Source organism: Pleurodeles waltl, chromosome 1_2, assembly GCF_031143425.1.
Source record: "Pleurodeles waltl isolate 20211129_DDA chromosome 1_2, aPleWal1.hap1.20221129, whole genome shotgun sequence".
Classification (NCBI taxonomy): Eukaryota; Metazoa; Chordata; class Amphibia; order Caudata; family Salamandridae; genus Pleurodeles; species Pleurodeles waltl.
Genome location: NC_090437.1, coordinates 1312599340 through 1312620415, shown reverse-complemented (window position 1 = coordinate 1312620415; position 21076 = coordinate 1312599340). Strand labels below are relative to the sequence as shown.

The 21076-nt window shown below is 43.1% G+C and overlaps 1 protein-coding gene across 9 annotated transcripts in view; it reads right to left on the bottom strand.

The window, feature by feature from the left end:
- Positions 1-21076, bottom strand: part of LOC138250922 (major histocompatibility complex class I-related gene protein-like) — a 687827-nt gene that overhangs the window by 644069 nt on the left and 22682 nt on the right. For all 9 annotated transcript variants that reach the window (XM_069205605.1, XM_069205614.1, XM_069205610.1 and 6 more), the window contains exons 2-3: positions 16069-16149; positions 8947-9027 (exon numbers count right to left, since the gene is read on the bottom strand). In XM_069205605.1, coding sequence (XP_069061706.1) covers positions 8947-9027; positions 16069-16149 — 162 coding nt within the window. The remainder of the gene's footprint in view (positions 1-8946; positions 9028-16068; positions 16150-21076) is intronic.

Genomic DNA, 21076 nt, shown 5'->3' with positions numbered 1-21076 from the left:
TACCTCACCAGAAACACAATAGTAAAAGGTGATTTGTAGCAGTCGCTTACGCATGGACTCAAAGTAAGATCTCTCAGGGTTGTCGTGGTTAAACGGAAATTACCCTTTTCTCACAGATTTATTATGTCTCATACAAACAAAGGCAATAACACAGATGCAGTGAAATTATAATAGTTTTTATTCAACATAACTGCAATTTGTGATAAGTTGCATGAACTGCAATGATTAGGATAATGAATATACCAAGCAAAAGTATTGTGAAGAAGAGAGTCATTGTTATAAAGACCCCCACCATTGTGCAATATATAAAATAAATATATGTATATGTATAAGATGGAATATGCCCTAATACCCTAAGGAGAATAGGTCTAACCTCCTACCTAAAAGGAGAGCTGGGTTTGTTAAACCTAATCTGCCAAAGCCGTGTCCATGAGAGGAGCCCCCAACCCTCGTTACCTTGGAATGAGGTGTCTATCTCAGACTCCGCAGGGACATGAGGACTGGGTCAGCGTCAAGATGACTGCAGCATCCGTATCAGCGATGGTGGCGATGCCCTCTGGTCGGAATCCCTCTGATTATTTGTCTAAAGTGTGTTGTATTTATACAGATCTACAAGGTCCCCTGACATAAGTGTTATTCATAACAATAGATAACAGGCATGCTTGGGAAGGCAATTAATATAAACAATCCCTCGAAAGTATAGAGAGGGAAAATCCCTAAGTGTGAATACCTACTGTATGTTTGTCTTTCATGCTTGATCTTGACGCCTTGGCGCAGTGACACTGATAATAGAACTCATAACAAGTGGCCTAACTATAAACAAGGCCGCCATCTTAAAGGAAATAAATAATTAAATGGACTAAGACAGAGCAAGCTAAGTAGGTTAAAAGTCACTAGGTGACGGGGGCACGAGTTTACAAGCCTACGGCTAAGCTAACTCCTGTTATTCCGTTAAAACAAACTAGGATTCACTACAATCCCTTATGACCAATTGTAATCACCTGATTGTAGAGACCAACTGGCCTAACAAAAATCATACCTCATTATTTTATAGAGGTTTGAGAGACAATCTGAAAGACTCATTATCACACATTGTAGATTTAAACAGACGACTGCTTAGAATTTATAGACCTGGTAATTAAAATGTATCATATGCTTGGGAAATATAGGGTCTCTGATTGGAAACCCATGCACTTTGGAGGAGTTAAAAGACCTCTGCCCACAGAGGAAAAGGAACAACGTTATGAGCTAAATCTATGCCTGTATTGCAGTAAGGTTGGGCACTTTGTCCAGGATTGCTTCGTGAAACCCAAGAAAACTAAGACAGTAGCTAGTAGTGATGTAGTTGATCAGGTGCAGAAAAAGTCATACTCTTCATGAGATGAGATCATGTTGACAAGAGTAATTTCAAAATAGGCTGGGTATCCGAACTCTAACAATAGACTCTTCTTTTAGCATGACTTCATGCTATCAAGAATCCCAAGGTCCTGTTACATCTTTGCATTCTGCTGCCATGCATGTCAAATGTCCAGAAGGACTAAGGAATAATATCATGATTACTAGGATGCATTTGACACAGTTGCCACCACATCCGGCATATGAATGCCATATTGATCTAATTCCAGATGCCAATCTTCAATGTAGCAGAATACATGCCCTAACTGAACCCGAGACTCAACATCTTCGCAAGTATCTGGATGAGCTGCTAGAATTAAGATTTATACGACACTCAACCAAGCCTGTATCCTTGCCCCTATTTTTGTCCCAAAAAAAGAATGGAAATTACTGGTCTGTATGGACCAGTCTATAGCAGTTAATAAAACCGCATTACGAAACAGGTACCCACTTCCTCTAATTCCAGTGCTGCTAGATCAGGTGGATGATTCCACATCCTATACAAAATTAGATCTGCATGGAGCCTACCACCTAATCTGTGTTAAGGAAGGTGATGAATGGAAGACCGCCTTTAGGAAAAAATTTGAATTGTTTGATATACTGTAATTTCCTTTGGCTTGTGCAACACCCCAGTGGCATTTCAATATTTCATCAACGAGGTCCTTTGTGAATTTTTACACCTATGCTCCATTGTTTATATAGATGATATACTCATATCCTCAAAAATCAAAAAAGAATATATACATGTGCACACCTTTCTCCAACACCTTAGAAGCATATTGTGTTTGATAAACTGGAGACATTTTCTTTTCACGTTCACTCTGTAGAATGTTTAGCTCATCACATATCACCCATAGGTATCACAATGGACCCCAAAAAAGTGGAAGGCATCCTAGATTGGCAAACACCAACCACGGTCAAAGAAGTGCAACGAGTAATGGGGTTTGTCAACCGTTATAGGAGGTTTATTCCCCAATTCTCCTACATAGTTGCCCCAATCACACAATTGTTAAAAAAGTACATTTGTTTAGGTGGCCCAGTGCTGCAGACCAAGCCTTCATCTCTTGAAAAGCAAATTCACATTGGCTCCAATATTGTAACATTCAAATCCAGATAGGTAATTTTTTTGTCGAAACAGAAGTTTCACAAGTTGCAGTTGGAGGGGTTTTATCACAAAAAGATCCAGAGACTAGGTAATTACATCCCATTCCCTCTTACTCCAAAATATTGTCCCCTGCCGAGCAAAATTATACAATGGCTGAAAGAGAATTGCCGGCCATCAAACTGGTGTTTCTGGAATGGTGTCACTACATACTGGGGACCAAACACCCAATCACAATTGTTCTGACGGTAAGAACTTGCAATTCTTTGCTTCTGTAAAAACACTCACTCCTCATCAAATGCGCTGGCTGCATTTTTTCAGTGCCTTTGATTTTGTGACAACTTACCACCCAGGCACCAAACAGTTACAGTCAGACATCCTTTTCAAATTAGGTGGCAGATTTATGAAAAGTGGCACTGTATCTAGTGCTGCGCCACTTTTCTTGCACCCCTTAGCACCCCCCTAACAAGCATGTGTCCACCATCTTTAAAACACAGTACACGATGGCGGTAGTCAGGTGTATTAACGTCATAACTTTTTACACTAGTCCTGTGCTTTGCAGGATCAGAGTCAAAAAGTTTGATGCTAATCCTGTAAAGCACCCAGAGGCCCATTGAAAACAATGGAGCCCCCCACCTTAAAGCCTGCTTTTAGCAGGCATTACAAGTGCAGAACAAATGGTGCAATTAAATCTCAGATTTCCTTGCACCATTTTTTTGGCCTCCCTAACGGGGAACGCCCACTTTACATACATTATGCCTTCCGCAGTCATATTGTGGCGCAAACGGTTACAAAGTGGCGCAATGCATGCACTTGGTGAAGGTTACGTGCAAAGTTACTAAGTGTGAGGGCACCCTGGCACTAGCCAAGGTTCCCCCACATAGTTCAGGGCAATTTCCCACGACTTTGTGAGTGCGGGGACAACATTACACGTGTGCACTACATATAGGTCAATACCTATATGTAGCTTCACAATGGTAACTCCGAATAAGGCCATGTAACATGTCTATGATCATGGAATTGTCCCCCCATGCCAAATCTGGTATTGGGGTGCCAATCCCATGCATCCTCAGGGCTCCAGCATTGAACCCTGGTACTGCCAAACTAGCTCTCTGGGGTTTTCATTGCAGCTACCGCTGCTGCCAACCCACAGACAGGCTTCTGCCCTCCTGGGGTCTATGCAGCCCAGTCCCAGGAAGGCAGAACAAAGGATTTTCTCAGAGAGAGGGTGTTACACCCTCTCCCTTTGGAAATAGGTGTTAAGGGCTGGGGAGGAGTAGCCTCCCCCAGCCTTTGGAAATGCTTTAAAGGGCACAGATGGTGCCCTCCTTGCATAAGCCAGTCTACAGCGGTTCAGGGATTCCCCCAGCCCCTGCTCTGGCATGAAACTGGACAAAGGAAAGGAAAGAGACCACTCCCCTGTCCATCACCACCCCAGGGGTGGTGCCCAGAGCTCCCCCAGTGTGTAATGAGGGCACAATCGAGGCCTCTGAGTGGCCGGTGCCAGCAGGTGACGTCAGACACCCCTCCTGATAGGTGCTTAACTGACTAGGTGGACAATCCTCCTCTGAGGGCTATTTAGGGTCTCTCATGTGGGTTTCTCATCAGATAAAGAATGCAAGAGCTCACCAAAGTTCCTCTGCAAATTCTGCCAAGGATCGACCGCTGACTGCTCCAGGACACCTGCAAAACCGCAAAAAAGTAGCCCCGTGGGTCGACCAAATCTTTCACCTGCTAACACAGGTACCAAACTTCTGCTTCAACGGTCCTCTGGGTACCCTCTCATCTTGACGAGCGTGGTCCCTGGAACACAGGAGCTTGATCCAAGTGACTCCGACAGTCCAGTGGTCCATATGTCCAAATTTGGTGGAGGTAAGTCCTTGCCTCCCCACGCCAGACAGTAATCCTGTGTACTGCGTGAACTGCAGCTGCTAGGGCTTCTGTTCACTTTTGCAAGGAATCCTTCGTGCACAGCATAGCCCAGGTCCCAGCACTCTGTCCTGCATTGCTCAACTCACCGATTTGACCAGTGGCTTCTTGGGACCCTCCTTTATAGGGTTGAGACAACCACCATGCTCAGATTTCTTGAACCCCTGTTCAAGTGCTTCTGCGGGTGATGCCTGCTTCTGCATGGGCTCTCTGTGCTGCTGAGCGCCCCCCCCTGTCTCCTCCTCCAAGGGGCTACCTCCTGGTCCTTCTTAGGCCTGGGCAGCACCCATTTTCTTCAACTGCAACCTTTGCAGCTACCAAGGCTTGTTTGTGGTCTTTCTGCATGGAAACAAATCTGCATCCTCCAGCACGCCGTGGGACATCTCCTGTGCAAAGGAGAAGTTCCTAGCATCTTCCGTTGTTGCAGAATCTTCAGCTTCTTCCACCCGGAGGCAGCCATTTTGCACCTTCATCCGGGGTTTAGTGGGATCCTGCCCCCCCGGACACTTTCGTGACTCTTGGACTTGGTCCCCTTCCTTTAAAGGTCCTCAGGTCCAGGAATCAGCCTTCAGTGCTTTGCAGTCAGTTGTTGTCTTTGCAGAATCTCCCATCACGACTTTAGTGTGTTTCTGGGGAAGTAGGGTAACTTTACTCCTACTTTTCAGGGTCTTGGGGTGGGGTATCTTGGACACCCTTAGTGTTTTATAACACTCCCAGCGACCCTCTACACACTACACTAGGGCTGGGGTCCCTAAGTGGTTTGCATTCCACTTTCTTTGTATATGGTTTGTGTTGCCCCTAGGCCCATTGCATCCTATTGTATTCTACACTGTTTGCACTACTTTTCTAACTGTTTACTTACCTGATTTTGGTTTGTGTGTATATTTTGTGTATTTTACTTACCTCCTAAGGACGTATATCCTCTGAGATATTTTTGGCACCTTTATTTTTAGTAACTCTGAGTATTGTGTTTTTTTTAATGCAGTGCTATATGATATAAGCGGTATAGTAGGAACTTTGCATGTCTTCTAGTTCAGCCTAAGCTGCTCTGCTATAGCTACCTCTATCAGCCTAAGCTGCTAGAACACTACTAATCTACTAATAAGGGATAACTGGACCTGGCACAAGGTGTAAGTACCAGCAGGTACCCACTATAAGCCAGGCCAGCCTCCTACATTGATGGTGCAGCGGTGGGATAAGTACTTGTGACTGCTTCACCACTTTGTCATTGGTGCTTTCCACACGAAAAACATATACCAAATACTTAGAAATATACACAGTTAACCAAAACAGTTTAACTTTCTTTCTTTAAACTTTCTAAAAAGTTTCTAAAAAGTTTTTTAAAGTTTTAAAAAAGTTTGGAAACGTTTTTCTCTCTTCTTTAAAAGTTTCTAAAAACTTTTTCTGTCTGTCCTAAACTCTTTCTAAACATGTCTGCAGTAGAACTTACTCCCACAGTTGTCTAGGCAACCTATGGTAGTTTGAACTTTAAAAGTTTGAGGGGTATCTGCCTAGAAAGAGGTTTAAGCATTGGTAAGAACCCTACCAAAGATCTTTTCCTTAGCCTTCTCCTAGAAAGTGACCAGAACCAGTCTGGCCCATTCTAGGATCTGGAGATAGAGGAAGGGGGTACCCAGCAAGACTTAGAAGAGTCCCCTGAGGATGCTGGGGAGGGTTCATCCAAAGACCTGCCAGCTAGCAGGCCTCCTAGTGACACTGGTAGTAGGAGGGGGTCACACACTAGTAGGGCACCTTTCAATCCAAAATGCCAGATTACTGTAGTCCAGACAGTTAGAGACAGGTCCACTTCTGCAAATTCCCATATCTCCTCTGGGTCTCAGAATTCCCAAGCCTCCCACCCTGAGGATAACACTATGGAACGGAACTCAGAAAGCTGAGGTTGGAAGAGGCCATACTGAAGCTAAGACAGCAACAGTTGGCCTTAGGCAGGGAATCTCTAGATGTAGACAGGGAAAGGCAGAGGTTGGGGTTGGTTCCCCGTGGTGGCAGCAGCAGTGTTTTTGATAGCAATCCTGTAAGAGAACAAGATTCCAGAAACCTGGATAAGATAGTACCCCCTTGCAAGGAGGGGGATGACATTAACAAGTGGTTTGTGCACTTGAGAGGGCTTGTATGGTACAGTTGGTCCCTCAAAGGCAGTGGGCTGATATCTTATGGCTATCTTTCACTGCTAAGGGTAGGGATAGGCTCCTCACTGTCAAATAAAGTGATGCTAATAATTACATTGTTTTGAAGGATTCACTCTTAGATGGATTTGGCTTAACCACTGAACAACACAGGACAAAAGTTAAAAGATACCAGAAAAGAGTCCTCTCAGGACTGGACAGACTTTGTAGACTTTTCAGTGAAGGCTTTGGAGGGTTGGTTACATGGCAGTAAGGTGACTGACTACGAAAGCCAGTATAATCTAATCCTGAGAGAGCATATTTTGAACAATTGTTTGTCTGATTTGTTGCACCAGTACTTGGTAGACTCAGATCTGACCTCTCCCCAAAAATTGAGAAAGAAGGCAGACAAATGGGACAGAACAAGTTCATACAGGGGGTGACAAGGATGACAAGAAGAAGGATGGTAAGTCTTCTGACAAGGGTGGGGACAAAGATAAAAAAACATTCTGAGTCTTCATCAGGCCCACAAAAATCCTCTGGGGGTTGTGGGTCCAAATCCTCTTCTCACAATCAAAAAAAGCCATGGTGTTATTTATGTAAAGTAAAACACCATTGGGCAAGTGATGCCACTTGTCCAAAGAAAAACACCAAGGCTCCCACTACCACAACCCCAACTGCAACCTCTAGTGCCCCCAGTAATAGCAGTGGTGGTGGGAAGTCCACTACAAATATCATATCCAATCCAAGGGTGTAGCTGGGCTCACTATTGGCAGTGTAGTTGGGGTTGGTCTTGTTAGGGAGACCACAGAGGCTGTTTTAGTCTCTGCTGGTGGCATTGGCTTTGCCACCTTGGTTGCTTGCCCCCTTAATATGGGTAAGTACAAGCAACTATCCCTAATTAATGGTGTTGAGGTTGAGGCCTACAGGGACACAGGAGCCAGTGTAACTATGATTATAGAGAAACTGGTTCACCCTGATCAATACCTACTTGGTCAGCAGTACCAAGTGACTGATGCTCACAATAACACACTTAGCCACCCCATGGCTGTTGTGAATCTCAACTGGGTGGGGGTTACTGGTCCAAAGAAAGTTGTGGTAGCCACTGAATCACCTGTAGATTGCTTATTAGGCAATGATTTGGAGACATCGGCTTGGGCTGAACTGGAGTTGGAAGCTCATGCAGCAATGCTGGAAATTCCTGGGCATATTTTTGCTTCGACAAGGGCTCAGGCCAAAAAGCAAAAAGGACAGGGAAACTTGGATCCTGGAACAATGGACCAAGTGCTCCCAAAAGCTAGGGGTAGGAAGGGTAAATCCTTGCCCACTATCCCTCCCTCACCAGAAGATTCTCATTTTGAGGAAGGGGAAATCTCTCCCTGTGCAGAACCTACACCAAATGAGCTGACAGCAGATACTGCTGAGCTTTTGGTAGCAGGGGGGCCTGCTAGGGAGGAACTGAGTGTGGCACAGCAGACCTATCTCACACTAGAGGGTTTGAGACAGCAAGCTGTCAGCCTAATCTGCTCTGCTATTGCTACCTCTATCAGCCTAAGCTGCTAGAACACTACCAATCTACTAATAAGGGCTAACTGGACCTGGCTAAAGGTGTAAGTACCATCAGCAGGGCCAGCCTCCTACAGCCACTTTGTAAATATGGTGCAGCATTTTTGGGCTTCTAACATCACATTAGCGAGAAAAAAATCACGCTAATGTGGTGTTTGAATGACGCAAGACACTCATAAATCTGGGCCTAGATCTTTCAAAGACTAATGGTCCTGAAATTGACCCACCAAGCATCATTCACCTACGAAAATTGTGGCAGTGATTGACCTTGATTCTTCTACTAAGGTTATGTCAGAAAAACCCATAAATTATAGTGAAGCAGACAACTTACTAAGTGTAGTTCAAAAAGAGCTCAAAAAGGTGAATACTCAGGTTTGGGTTGCAAATCCTAGAAATAGCATTAATGACACATTATTTTTTGATGACCAAAAATTTTAAATTCCCAGTATAGTGCTACGGCAACAAGTGCTCAAATGGAGTCATGACTATTTTGTTATGCTTTACTGTTACGGTATGTTTCACTGTTCCCAGGTGGCAGTAGCAGGCACTTCAGTGTTACTGAATTGCAGAATTATCTCGTGGGAATGGACTTGTGCAGGACAGGGAAACAGGTGAGGCATGTGTGAATGGTTCCTTGTGCTGAGCATGGAAACTCTGGTAACACCAAGCACATGCACCCGGGCCCCCGTGTGAGCACATCACACACTGATTCAGCGCTACAGGCGCAAATGCCTACTGATCAAATGTCTCGCACTGCACCGGTGGTTACCCCTAGTTTAACCACACCCTGGCCCAATACGAGCACTTAGCCTCCTCGGACTCACTCACTTGTACTCCTGGGGTGGGGCTCCTCGGGTAGGGGACTCCATCCGCTTCCGCTGCCTGACATCGAAACTTCAGCCGCTTCCCCTGCGATGAAAAGACAAAAATAGAGAAAGGAATTCATAGTAAAGAGAGAAGTGTTCAGGGATATGGACGCTGCTTGTTCCTTCCGGCGACAGATACAAGCACTCACTCTTTGGCATGCTGGGTTAAAACCTCACTGTTTTGCCCATAAACGATGGCAACGCCATTTGACTTTTAAGGAACCTATTACCCAGGCACAATGACGGCATTACAACCAATGCCTTTACAAGAAAATTGGAACCACAGCTCAGACTTTACATACTTTTATGTGTATGTATACATATATATATGTATATATATATATATATATATATATATATATATATATATGTAATGTGTTCACATTTACATTTCCTTTGTAAAAGCATGCATGGTAAAGGTATACTCATAAAAAATTAACAGGTAAGTGTAAACCTATAGCTTCCTGAGTGGTTCTCCGGCGGCATGGGATCCCTTTGAGTAGTGCTGTATGGGCCTCCTTTTGCACCTTCTTTGTCCCCGTGCTGTGGGACTCCTGTGCACGCTGCCTGGTCTTCTGAGGGCTCTCTGAGTTGCTGAGAGCCCCCTCTGTCTCCCCCTCCTGGGTAGAGGCGACCAGGTCCCTCCTAGTCTTGGACAGCGGCATTTTCCGCTAACCGCATGCTTTGGGTGTGCTAAGGTTTGGTGGTGGAATCCACTGACGCAAACCAGGCTGCAAACCAGGCTGCAATCATCCATCTGGCGTGGGACATCATCTGCACTAACCAGGAACTCGCATCCATCTTCTTGGGTGCAGTACTGACTGTTCTGCTTCACCGGTGGTTCTTCTTTGCACCTTCATCTCGGTTAGCAGGGGCTCCTGTTCTCCCTGGACTCTTTAGTGCTTCCTGGACTTGGTCCCCTTCTTCCACAGGTCTTCAGGTCCAGGAATCCATCATTAGTGTCTTGCAGTCTCTTCTGGTTCTTGCATATTCTTCTATCACATGTTCTTGTGTGTTCTAGGAAACGTACTGTGATTTACTCCTGCTTTCCGGGGCTCTGGGGTGGGTTCTCTTACTTACCTTTTGTGTTACACTCCCAGCAACCCTCTACACACTACACTTGCCTAGGTGGGAAACCGATTTTCACATTCCACTATTTTAGTATATGGTTTGTATTACCCCTAGGCCAATTGCTATCCATTGTGATTTTCACTATTTGCACTGTTTTCTAGCTGTTTTTACAGTTATTTCTGCATTCTAGTGTATATATTGTGTTTATTGCTTAGTTCATAAGGGAGTATAGTCTCTAAGGTATTTTTGTCATTTGTGTCACCAAAATAAAGTACCTTTATTTTGTAACACTGAGTATTTTCCTTCGTGTGTGACACAACTGTGTGACTACAGTGGTATTGCATGAGCTTTGCATGTCTCCTAGATAAACCGTGGCTGCTCAGCTACAGCTACCCATAGACAGCCTGGCTTCTAGACACTGACTACATTTCACTAACAAGGGATAACTGGACCTCGTATAAGGTGTAAGTACCCTTGGTACCCACTACGAAATAGGCCAGCCTCCCACACACCATTGTTGCTACCTTAATAGAGTTCACTTCCAAGAAACTGCCAAAGAAAGTGATCTGGACTGAGGCTTGCCAGACAGCTTTTGATGCCCTGAAGGCAGCCATGTGCAAGGCACCTGTGCTGAAGGCACCTGACTTCTCTAAAGAGTTTGTCATGCAGACTGATGGTTCAGAGCATGGTGTAGGAGCAGTTTTGTCACAGCTAAATGAAGAGAGCCTAGACCAGACGGTAGCCTTCATTAGTAGGAGGTTACTTCTAATTTTTTCATAAAAGTCACCACAGGTGCATTTTTCCAAAATTGTTGACACCTAGCCCAATCACAAAGATGGACTGAAAAGGGCATTTCCCTGCAGATTGGTGGATGTAACTGGCCTAGACAAAATATAGAGAGGACAAATATTGAGAGGGGATACACATTTTATTTTTTGGACAACAAGTTCATAATCAACTAGAGTAATCTTCCTAAAGGACTCAAACAGCAGGTCTTCCTTATCCTGTTCAGTGTCAAAATGTAACCACAAAGGAATGCAGTCCTCAGACCTATCAAAGTAAGAACAGATTTTTTCCACTTTGTCATAGAAAAATGCAGTTGTCTGAAGTAATTACTCCACTAAGAAATGGAAGCCTTGGCCTGTTTTTCGGAGATCAAACACTTAATGCTTTTTTGTCAGTATTCCTTTCACTGTAAGAACAGAGAAACAAAACTTTTATTTTTGCGATCTCTTTCAAGGGCATAGAACGTATCAATCCCAGGATTTCTAGATGTTTAATAGGGTTAGAAGCATACCATTTTAAACTGGAATACCTTCCTGGTTCACTACATAGGGTAGCACTATCTAATGCGGCAACCCATCAAAGGTCGGGTTAGTGCTGAGAAACAATTGGATGACAATGTTCTGACACCAGCAATAGATGGTCTCCATGAAAGTGATTGGTTGGGCAGTGCTGAAAAAGATAAGTTACTTCATATATTGGAAGAATTCATCAAGACAGGTGGGCTGAATGTTCTAAAGATGTACCTGATCCAATAAGAGGATGTGGGATGTCAGAAATGAGTTAAACCAAGTGGGCAAGTAGGAACCAAAAAGCTAGACTATTTGCCCCACCCCCAGATAGCTGTCTAAGAAACTAAGTGACCAAGCTCGCAAGCAAAATAAGGGCAAGAATGTATGAAAGAATAGAGGGCCTGATTTAGAACTCAGTGAATGAGTTACTCCGTCACAGTGGTGCCGGATTTCCTGTCCACCGAACTCTAAATCCCATTAAATTCTATGGGATTTAGATTTCAGTGGACATGCTATTTTCTCCATTGTGATGGAGTAACTCATATGCCAAGTTCTAAGTCAGGTCCTAAGTCTGATTACAGTTTAGGTGTACAACATCATTAGATGGAAGGTTAGAGACTTCATAGGATATACAGCTAGTGAGAAGTCCAAAATTGTCAGAAATGCTATCACCGTTAGACGTTTCTGCCAAGCCATGTATAAAGTTAGCTATAGATCGTTACGGGTACACTAGTCGGAGGGTAGGTTCCCAGCACGGAATTCTGGAAGAAACATGCCAACTTTTGTCACCGACATACGTTTCCCAAGGAGCCGTTCCTGATTCTGGGGGTGGGCAACCTTTTTGTAACAACCAGTCAACTCAATGTAAGTGACGGTTTTTCTTTACTTCTTAGTTCAGTGATTCCTCAGTTATAAGGCTTCGGAGAAGGTGTACTTGAGTGAATATAGTTTTGGTCCTGATGAAGCGTCGTAGGATCCTGTTGGACCGCTTGACGCAAAACATGTCGACCCTTGACTAGAGCCCCTAGATTACTGGTATCTTCTAGTACTTTGTGTTGAAAGTATTTGAGCATTATCACTCATTATTTTTACTGTTGCATGGTTTTTAATATTGGTCTCCACCTCACCTATACTGATTAAATTTATGATGTTTTGAGGCAGATAACCAATTTTATTTATTTTCGTATCACTCTCTCCGGTTGGTGTTGGATCCCACTTTAGGGACCAAACCTTGCTCTACCTGCTACTTAGAGAGCTACGTGGTTAAGAGCTCCCTGTGGGGAGCCCACCAGGCATTGCAGCACCAGCCTGGTGAAGGGCGTTTCCGATGATGAAGCGAGTCATCCACTGAAATGCATGAGGGTTTTGCGCTCTAGCCATTCCTGGTTCTTTGGAATAGTGTACACTTTATATTATTATGAAAGAACAGAGGGCCTGATTTAGAACTCAGTAAATGAGTTACTCCGTCACAGTGGTGAACTCTAAATCCCATTAAAATTTATGGGATTTAGATTTCAGTGGACAGGCTATTTTTCTCCATTGTGATGGAGTAACTTGTCTGCCAAGTTCTAAGTCAGGTCCTAAGTCTGATTACCGTTTAGGTGGCCTCAATGTACAACATCATTAGATGGAAGGTTAGAGACATCATAGGATATACAGCTAGTGAGAAGTCCAAAATTGTCAGAAATGCTATCACCGTTAGAAGTTCCTGCCAAGCCATGTATAAAGTTAGCTATAGATATTACTGGCCCGACTCAGCAAACACATTTAAATAGAATATATGTTATTCCATAAGAAGGTTACCATTCCAAAGGGGTAGAAGTTTTGCTTGTTCTTCACATCATCACCAGTGTCCACATAGATTTCTTACAAGCTTTTTTTCCTGCGGTAGGGCAGTCCCAAGACCCTCATAGCTGATACTGGGGTACAGTTTACTTTAAAGTTGATGCAGAATTTCCTTTGCCATTGATGAGTAGAGCATCTCAGAATAACTCTATACTGACCAAGAGCTAATGGCTAGTTGAGAGAGTCAACAGAATGATCGGAGTATGCATTCAGGTAGCTGCATTATGGGTAAATGTGTTAAACACGCTATACTTGAGCTGTTATGGTCATTTCCATATTGCACACAATATTGTTATATATTTGGCTCCCTTTCTGTAGTTGAAGGGTAGACTCCCTGGTACCAAAATGGTTTCTGCATTATTGTGGAATGAACATAGATATAGAATGAAAAATTGCCATGGAAAAAGAAAGAGTCATCAAATGAGATACAAAACAGTGCTGCGGTGGAGCTACAAGCCCAGGAAGATGCTGGTTCCGCTGTCGAGCTCCTGTGAGACCTGTATCCCAAGGAGGCCTCAGCACGTCAGAGAGTATTGGAGACCACCAATGCCCCATGATTCTTGCCCAGTATGGCACGTGCCAACCAAAAATTGACTACGTGGAGGTGGATGGCGCTGCTGACACTCATACACACACTGGCATGCAGTCCTGGGAGAACTTGAATGAGCTGGCATATACTTTCACGGAAAGTGGGAACTAGAGATTCTTCTAGCCTGCAATTAGCCATGATAGGTGTAAATTGCCTTTCAGGAGCAAACAGGATGACTTGAATGGACAGAGAGGACTCCTGCAGGGTGTGAACTGGGATTCTGCTTTTGACAGCACAGTGTCAAATCCTGCTTGAGAGGTCTGTAAGGGACATGTAACACTTGGGGCACACTTGAAAGTGAGAGATCAGGAGGCCAAGACAGTTCTGGTATATTGCCGCTCTGGTTGCTGAAGAACCCTGCTTTTGTCCCACCAGACTTCTAACTCTGGGTTTGTGAATGTACAGTGCCTGCTTCAAGCTGCAGTTTAATGTTAGCATCATGGTACCTGCTACTTCTTGCACTACTGCAGGCTCATAAACCACTGAGACCTTATGTCCTCTTCATATTGATCAGTGCTCCCCTCCTCCCCATTTTGTATATTTTGTTATGCTTTACTGTTATGTTATGTTTCACTGTTCCCTGGTGGTAGTGGCAGGCGCTTCAGAGTGTTATTGAATTGTAGAATTATCTGGTGCTGAACAAGGAGACATGTGAGGCGCATGTACACAGAGCCTTGTGCTGACCAAGGAAACTGTGGTAACATGAAGCATATGAAAATGAAAACAAAAAGTTCCAGGGCACAACAATAATTTCGGTGTCTTGGGGCTTGACTCCCTACTTGTAAATCGCGGAACGGAGTTCTACTTAAATCTTACTTACTTTCACTCCACATATTGGTATATATAAATTATTCTTCATAGGTTAGATGTTTTTCCCTTTCATGTTGCGGTTCCATATGCTCGCCCTGTGGAGTGCTTTCCGCCCATGGTGATTTTCGCTTTGTGTTGTTTCCTTATCTATTTTTTGTTCCATAGGTGTTTGGGCTTATCAAGGCCTTGCTACATACAATTCATAACACCTCAGATATTTTGGCTTATACAGCTTGTTCGTCATACAGGACCTACGATTTCCCTTGGAATAGAGCCATCTTTTGGACTCATTATCTCATCCAGTTATTTGGTATGCTTGGGGGAATTGTTCCCATTTTTTGCTACATTTCTTTGTTATATTTGTACAACATACTTGTTGCACACCCTGGGGGTCTCTATGTGCTTCTAAATGTTGGGATGACTGTCTTGTTAGCCCATACCTTAACATCCTGCCTACGTACTTATCCCGTTTGGGTGTTTTTCCTTTGGTGCTTTTTTGACAATCATCTGGCCACTATATGGTCTGTTCATTCACAGCACTCATTTTCTTCAGGGAAATCTATTATTGTCCACGGTGTCCAACATAGAATTGCCCACTTATTTCTCTTACTCACACTACTACTAAACACCTGGTCTACATTCTGGGCTTTTATTTACAAGTGCACCTTCCTTATCTTCGTCTTATACCACTTTTGGCAACTCGCAGGGGTTACCTATCTCATACCTAGCATGAGAGTATCTCTATTCCAGAATCTTCTGTAGCTCTCTATGTTTTTGAAATCTTGGAGTATACCACATATTTTTTCACTTACGAAAACTATTTTTCTTGTCCTTGTACACAGATTGCATTTTGTGTGAATTGTCCAATATATATTCGCCATTTGTTTGTAAAGAGATTTCATCTTTTCCTTGTTACAGCCTTCAAAAAGTCCGGTTGCACGAAACATGTGTTGGCTGTCTCTGAAATTTGATGTGTTCATTTTTTCCAACATGGCTGTCTATGAAATTTGATGTGTTCATTCTTCCCACACAAGGAATTAAATATTTTTTGGACTCTTGGATACTGTGGACTTGTTCATTTGGAGTGCCCTGGTACTTTTTGTTTTCATTTGTGTACACAGCACGACACAGAGGAGACATTTCCCGTTCCTTCTGGGTCCGTGCACCTTAAATACCCTTGGTGGTTGGGTATTCGTACCAGGTCGGCACCCTTCTCATAACCTTGTTGTTTTCTCCTGGACTTTGTTGCTTTTTGTTACAGATGTGCGATTTGCAAGCATCAACCACTTGTTTAGTCACTTCTACCATGAAGCACATGCAGACGGTTCCCTGTGTAAGCACAGTACGCAGAGTCAGTGCTCCAGGTGCAAATGCCTACTGAGCAACAGTATTGCGCTGCACGTGTGCTTTCCTGTAGTTACACAACACCCTGGCCCAATACGAGCGGTCATCCTCTTTAGATTTTCCCACTCACTTGTACTTTTGACGTAGGGCTCTCCTAGTATTGGACTCCATCCGTTTCCGCTTCCCGACATCGAGACTTCTTCTGCTTCCACTTCGAAGAATAGACAAAGAGAGAAAGGATTATTATTCAGGTACTCCGACTCCATGGCTTGCAGAGTCCCCTCAATAAAATAGCAATAAACCAGGTAAAATAGTTTTGATTTTTGGCAGCACTGCAGAACTTACAGAAGCGCTTCTGGACAACTTGGTAATTAGTGACAGCGCACTGTCAGAACAGGGAACACTGACTCTGCCTTGGCATTCTGAGTAAAGGATTAAGTGCTCAGAGATATTGACTCTGCTTTTTCCTTTTAGCAACAGATACAAGCACTCACTGTTTGGCGTGCCGGGTTAAAAGTCCATTGTTTTGGACATATACTCTAGCAATGTCATTTGACTTTTAAAGAACGTATTTCAGACATTTGTGTGAGTTTATGTGTGTGATAACAATGAAGTCTGTGTTGTATTTTGCATGTGCCTGTGATCTGTACTGCAAAAGGGCGAGTGATTCAAGGGATCATGAACAGTTTCCTTTATGGTATGTTTGTAAACAGTACGATGGATAAGCAGTAAAATCATAAATGCTTGTAGTGAACTGTGGTAATTCATTTTCCAGATTTCATGCTTCCAATGGTTATGGGAACTCCATAATCCTGTGATCCTAAATAGCCTAACACTCCAGTGAGCTGAGTATGTACCAGAATCCCATGGACCATATAGTAGCTGAAGGCGTAGAGAAGTACCCAGTGAACATTACCCAGTTTTTATCTTCTCTCTCATCCCCAACCCCCTCCTCTTAGGGGATTACCTCTGGTGCAGTGTACACATTGACTGCTACCTGAGCTAGTCCTCAGTGGGATTTGGAGAATATCAGCACCCACCAGAACCAGTTGGAGGTCAGGCGAGTGGCTAACGAAAAAAGGCTTATCCACAAAGACTAGTAGTGTTCCCTATGGGCAACGACATGGGTGTCCACGAACAATTACATCCAGGATATTGTTCCGGCTTTACCAGGGGACACCTCGGAGGTTGAGCAGTTAGACACAGTAGTATAAAATTTACAATTGGAAATTCAAACTCTGAGTTAGAAGGAAAGTTAACCACAATGTAAACCTAGAGTCACTCAGTGGAGGGACACTACGCAAAAAGCCTCATCCCATCTTGAATATACATAAATTTGAAGAAGCTTAAACCAAGGTTCCCTCTTTGTCACAGTCAGATCAAAACCTACAAGTAACAGCTTTCAAACCCAGCCCTGTGCCATTTCCCACAATTCACAATTTTAATGAGTCAATGCCAACAACACTTCACATGTAAATCCAAACCTTGTACAACAGATGCAGCCAGAGTGACCTTCATTATTTCTTACTTAGAAGGGATGGCAGCAAATTGGGCAATTCCTTTAACTGAAACTAATGATTCATTCCTATATACAGGGAGTGCAGAATTATTAGGCAAGTTGTATTTTTGAGGATTAATTTTATTATTGAACAACAACCATGTTCTCAATGAACCCAAAAAACTCATTAATATCAAAACTGAATATTTTTGGAAGTAGTTTTTAGTTTGTTTTTAGTTTTAGCTATGTTAGGGGGATATCTGTGTGTGCAGGTGACTATCACTGTGCATAATTATTAGGCAACTTAACAAAAAAAAATATATACCCATTTCAATTATTTATCATTACCAGTGAAACCAATATAACATCTCAACATTCACAAATATACATTTCTGACATTCAAAAACAAAACAAAAACAAATCAGTGACCAATATAGCCACCTTTCTTTGCAAGGACACTCAAAAGCCTGCCATCCATGGATTCTGTCAGTGTTTTGATCTGTTCACCATCAACATTGCGTGCAGCAGCAACCACAGCCTCCCAGACACTGTTCAGAGAGGTGTACTGTTTTCCCTCCTTGTAAATCTCACATTTGATGATGGACCACAGGTTCTCAATGGGGTTCAGATCAGGTGAACAAGGAGGCCATGTCATTAGATTTCCTTCTTTTATACCCTTTCTTGCCAGCCACGCTGTGGAGTACTTGGACGCATGTGATGGAGCATTGTCCTGCATGAAAATCATGTTTTTCTTGAAGGATGCAGACTTCTTCCTGTACCACTGCTTGAAGAAGGTGTCTTCCAGGAACTGGCAGTAGGACTGGGAGTTGAGCTTGACTCCATCCTCAACCCGAAAAGGCCCCACAAGCTCATCTTTGATGATACCAGCCCAAACCAGTACTCCACCTCCACCTTGCTGGCGTCTGAGTCGGACTGGAGCTCTCTGCCCTTTACCAATCCAGCCACGGGCCCATCCATCTGGCCCATCAAGACTCACTCTCATTTCATCAGTCCATAAAACCTTAGAAAAATCAGTCTTGAGATATTTCTTGGCCCAGTCTTGACGTTTCAGCTTGTGTGTCTTGTTCAGTGGTGGTCGTCTTTCAGCCTTTCTTACCTTGGCCATGTCTCTGAGTATTGCACACCTTGTGCTTTTGGGCACTCCAGTGATGTTGCACCTCTGAAATATGGCCAAACTGGTGGCAAGTGTGATCGTGGCAGCTGCACGCTTGACTTTTCTCAGTTCATGGGCAGTTATTTTGCGCCTTGGTTTTTCCACACGCTTCTAGCGACCCTGTTGACTATTTTGAATGAAACGCTTGATTGTTAGATGATCACGCTTCAGAAGCTTTGCAATTTTAAGAGTGCTGCATCCCTCTGCAAGAGATCTCACTATTTTTGACTTTTCTGAGCCTGTCAAGTCCTTCTTTTGACCCATTTTGCCAAAGGAAAGGAAGTTGCCTAATAATTATGCACACCTGATATAGGGTGTTGATGTCATTAGACCACACCCCTTCTCATTACAGAGATGCACATCACCTAATATGCTTAATTGGTAGTAGGCTTTCGAGCCTATGCAGCTTGGAGTAAGACAACATGCATAAAGAGGATGATGTGGTCAAAATACTAATTTGCCTAATAATTCTGCACTCCCTGTAATTTTGCAGCATTTAAGGAAGCCATGACAAGACTCTTTGCAAAACATGTTTTTGTTAACTCTAATGATACCAAATTGCTTAACCTTCAACAGGGTACTAAAGATCCCCTATGACCAATTGTAATCACCTGATTGTAGAGACCAACTGGCCTGACAAAAATCATACCTCATAATTTTATAGAAGTTTGAGAGACAATCTGAAAGACTCATTATCACACATTGTAGATTAAAACAGACGACTGCTTAGAATTTATAGACCTGGTAATTAAAATGTATTATATGCTTGGGGAATGTAGGGTCTCTGATTGGAAACCTATGCACTTTGGAGGAGTTAAGAGACCTCTGCCCACAGAGGAAAAGGAACAACATTATGAGCTAAATCTATGCCTGTATAGCAGTAAGGTTGGGCACTTTGTCCAGGATTGCTTCGTGAAACCCAAGAAAAGTAGGACAGTAGCTAGTAGTGATGTAGTTGATCAGGTGCAGAAAAAGTAATACTCTCGACGAGATGAGATCATGTTGACGAGAGTAATTACAAAATAGGCTGGGTATCCGAACTCTAACAATAGACTCTTCTTTTAGCATGACTTCATGCTATCAAGAATCCCAAGATCCTGTTACACCTTTGCATTCTGCTGCCATGCATGTCAAATGTCCAGAAGGTCTAAGGAATAATATCATGATTACTAGGATGCATTTGACACAGTTGCCCCCACATCGGGCATATGAATGCCATATTGATCTAATTCCAGATGCCAATCTTCAGTGTAGCAGAATACATGCCCTAACTGAACCTGAGACTCAACATCTTCGCAAGTATCTGAACGAGCTGCTAGAATTAGGATTTATACGACACTCAACCAAGCCTGTATCCTTGCCCCTATTTTTGTCCCAAAAAAAGAATGGAAATTACTGGTCTGTATGGAACAGTCTATAGCAGTTAATAAAACCGCATTACGAAACAGGTACCCACTTCCTCTAATTCCAGTGTTGCTAGATCAGGTGGATGATTCCACATCCTATACAAAATTAGATCTGCATGGAGTCTACCACCTAATCCGTGTTAAGGAAGGTGATGAATGGAAGACCGCCTTTAGGAAAAAATTTGAATTGTTTGATATACTGTAATTTCCTTTGGCTTGTGCAACACCCCAGTGGCATTTCAATATTTCATCAATGAGGTCCTTTGTGAATTTTTACACCTATGCTCCATTGTTTATATAGATGATATACTCATAGCCTCAAAAAGCAAAAAAGAATATATACATGTGAACACCTTTCTCCAACACCTTAGAAGCATATTGTGTTTGATAAACTGGAGAAATGTTCTTTTCACGTTCACTCTGTAGAATTTTTAGCTCATTACATATCACCCATAGGTATTACAATGGACCCCAAAAAAGTGGAAGGCATCCTAGATTGGCAAACACCAACCACGGTCAAAGAAGTGCAACGAGTAATGGGGTTTGTCAACCGTTATAGGAGGTTTATTCCCCAATTCTCCTACATAGTTGCCCCAATCACACAATTGTTAAAAAAGTACATTTGTTTAGGTGGCCCAGTGCTGCAGACCAAGCCTTCATCTCTTGAAAAGCAAATTCACATTGGCTCCAATATTGTAACATTCAAATCCAGATAGGTAATTTTTTTGTCGAAACAGAAGTTTCACAAGTTGCAGTTGGAGGGGTTTTATCACAAAAAGATCCAGAGACTAGGTAATTACATCCCATTCCCTCTTACTCCAAAATATTGTCCCCTGCCGAGCAAAATTATTCAATGGCTGATAGAGAATTGCCGGCCATCAAACTGGTGTTTCTGGAATGGTGTCACTACATACTGGGGACCAAACACCCAATCACAATTGTTCTGACCGTAAGAACTTGCAATTCTTTGCTTCTGTAAAAACACTCACTCCTCATCAAATGCGCTGGCTGCATTTTTTCAGTGCCTTTGATTTTGTGACAACTTACCACCCAGGAACCA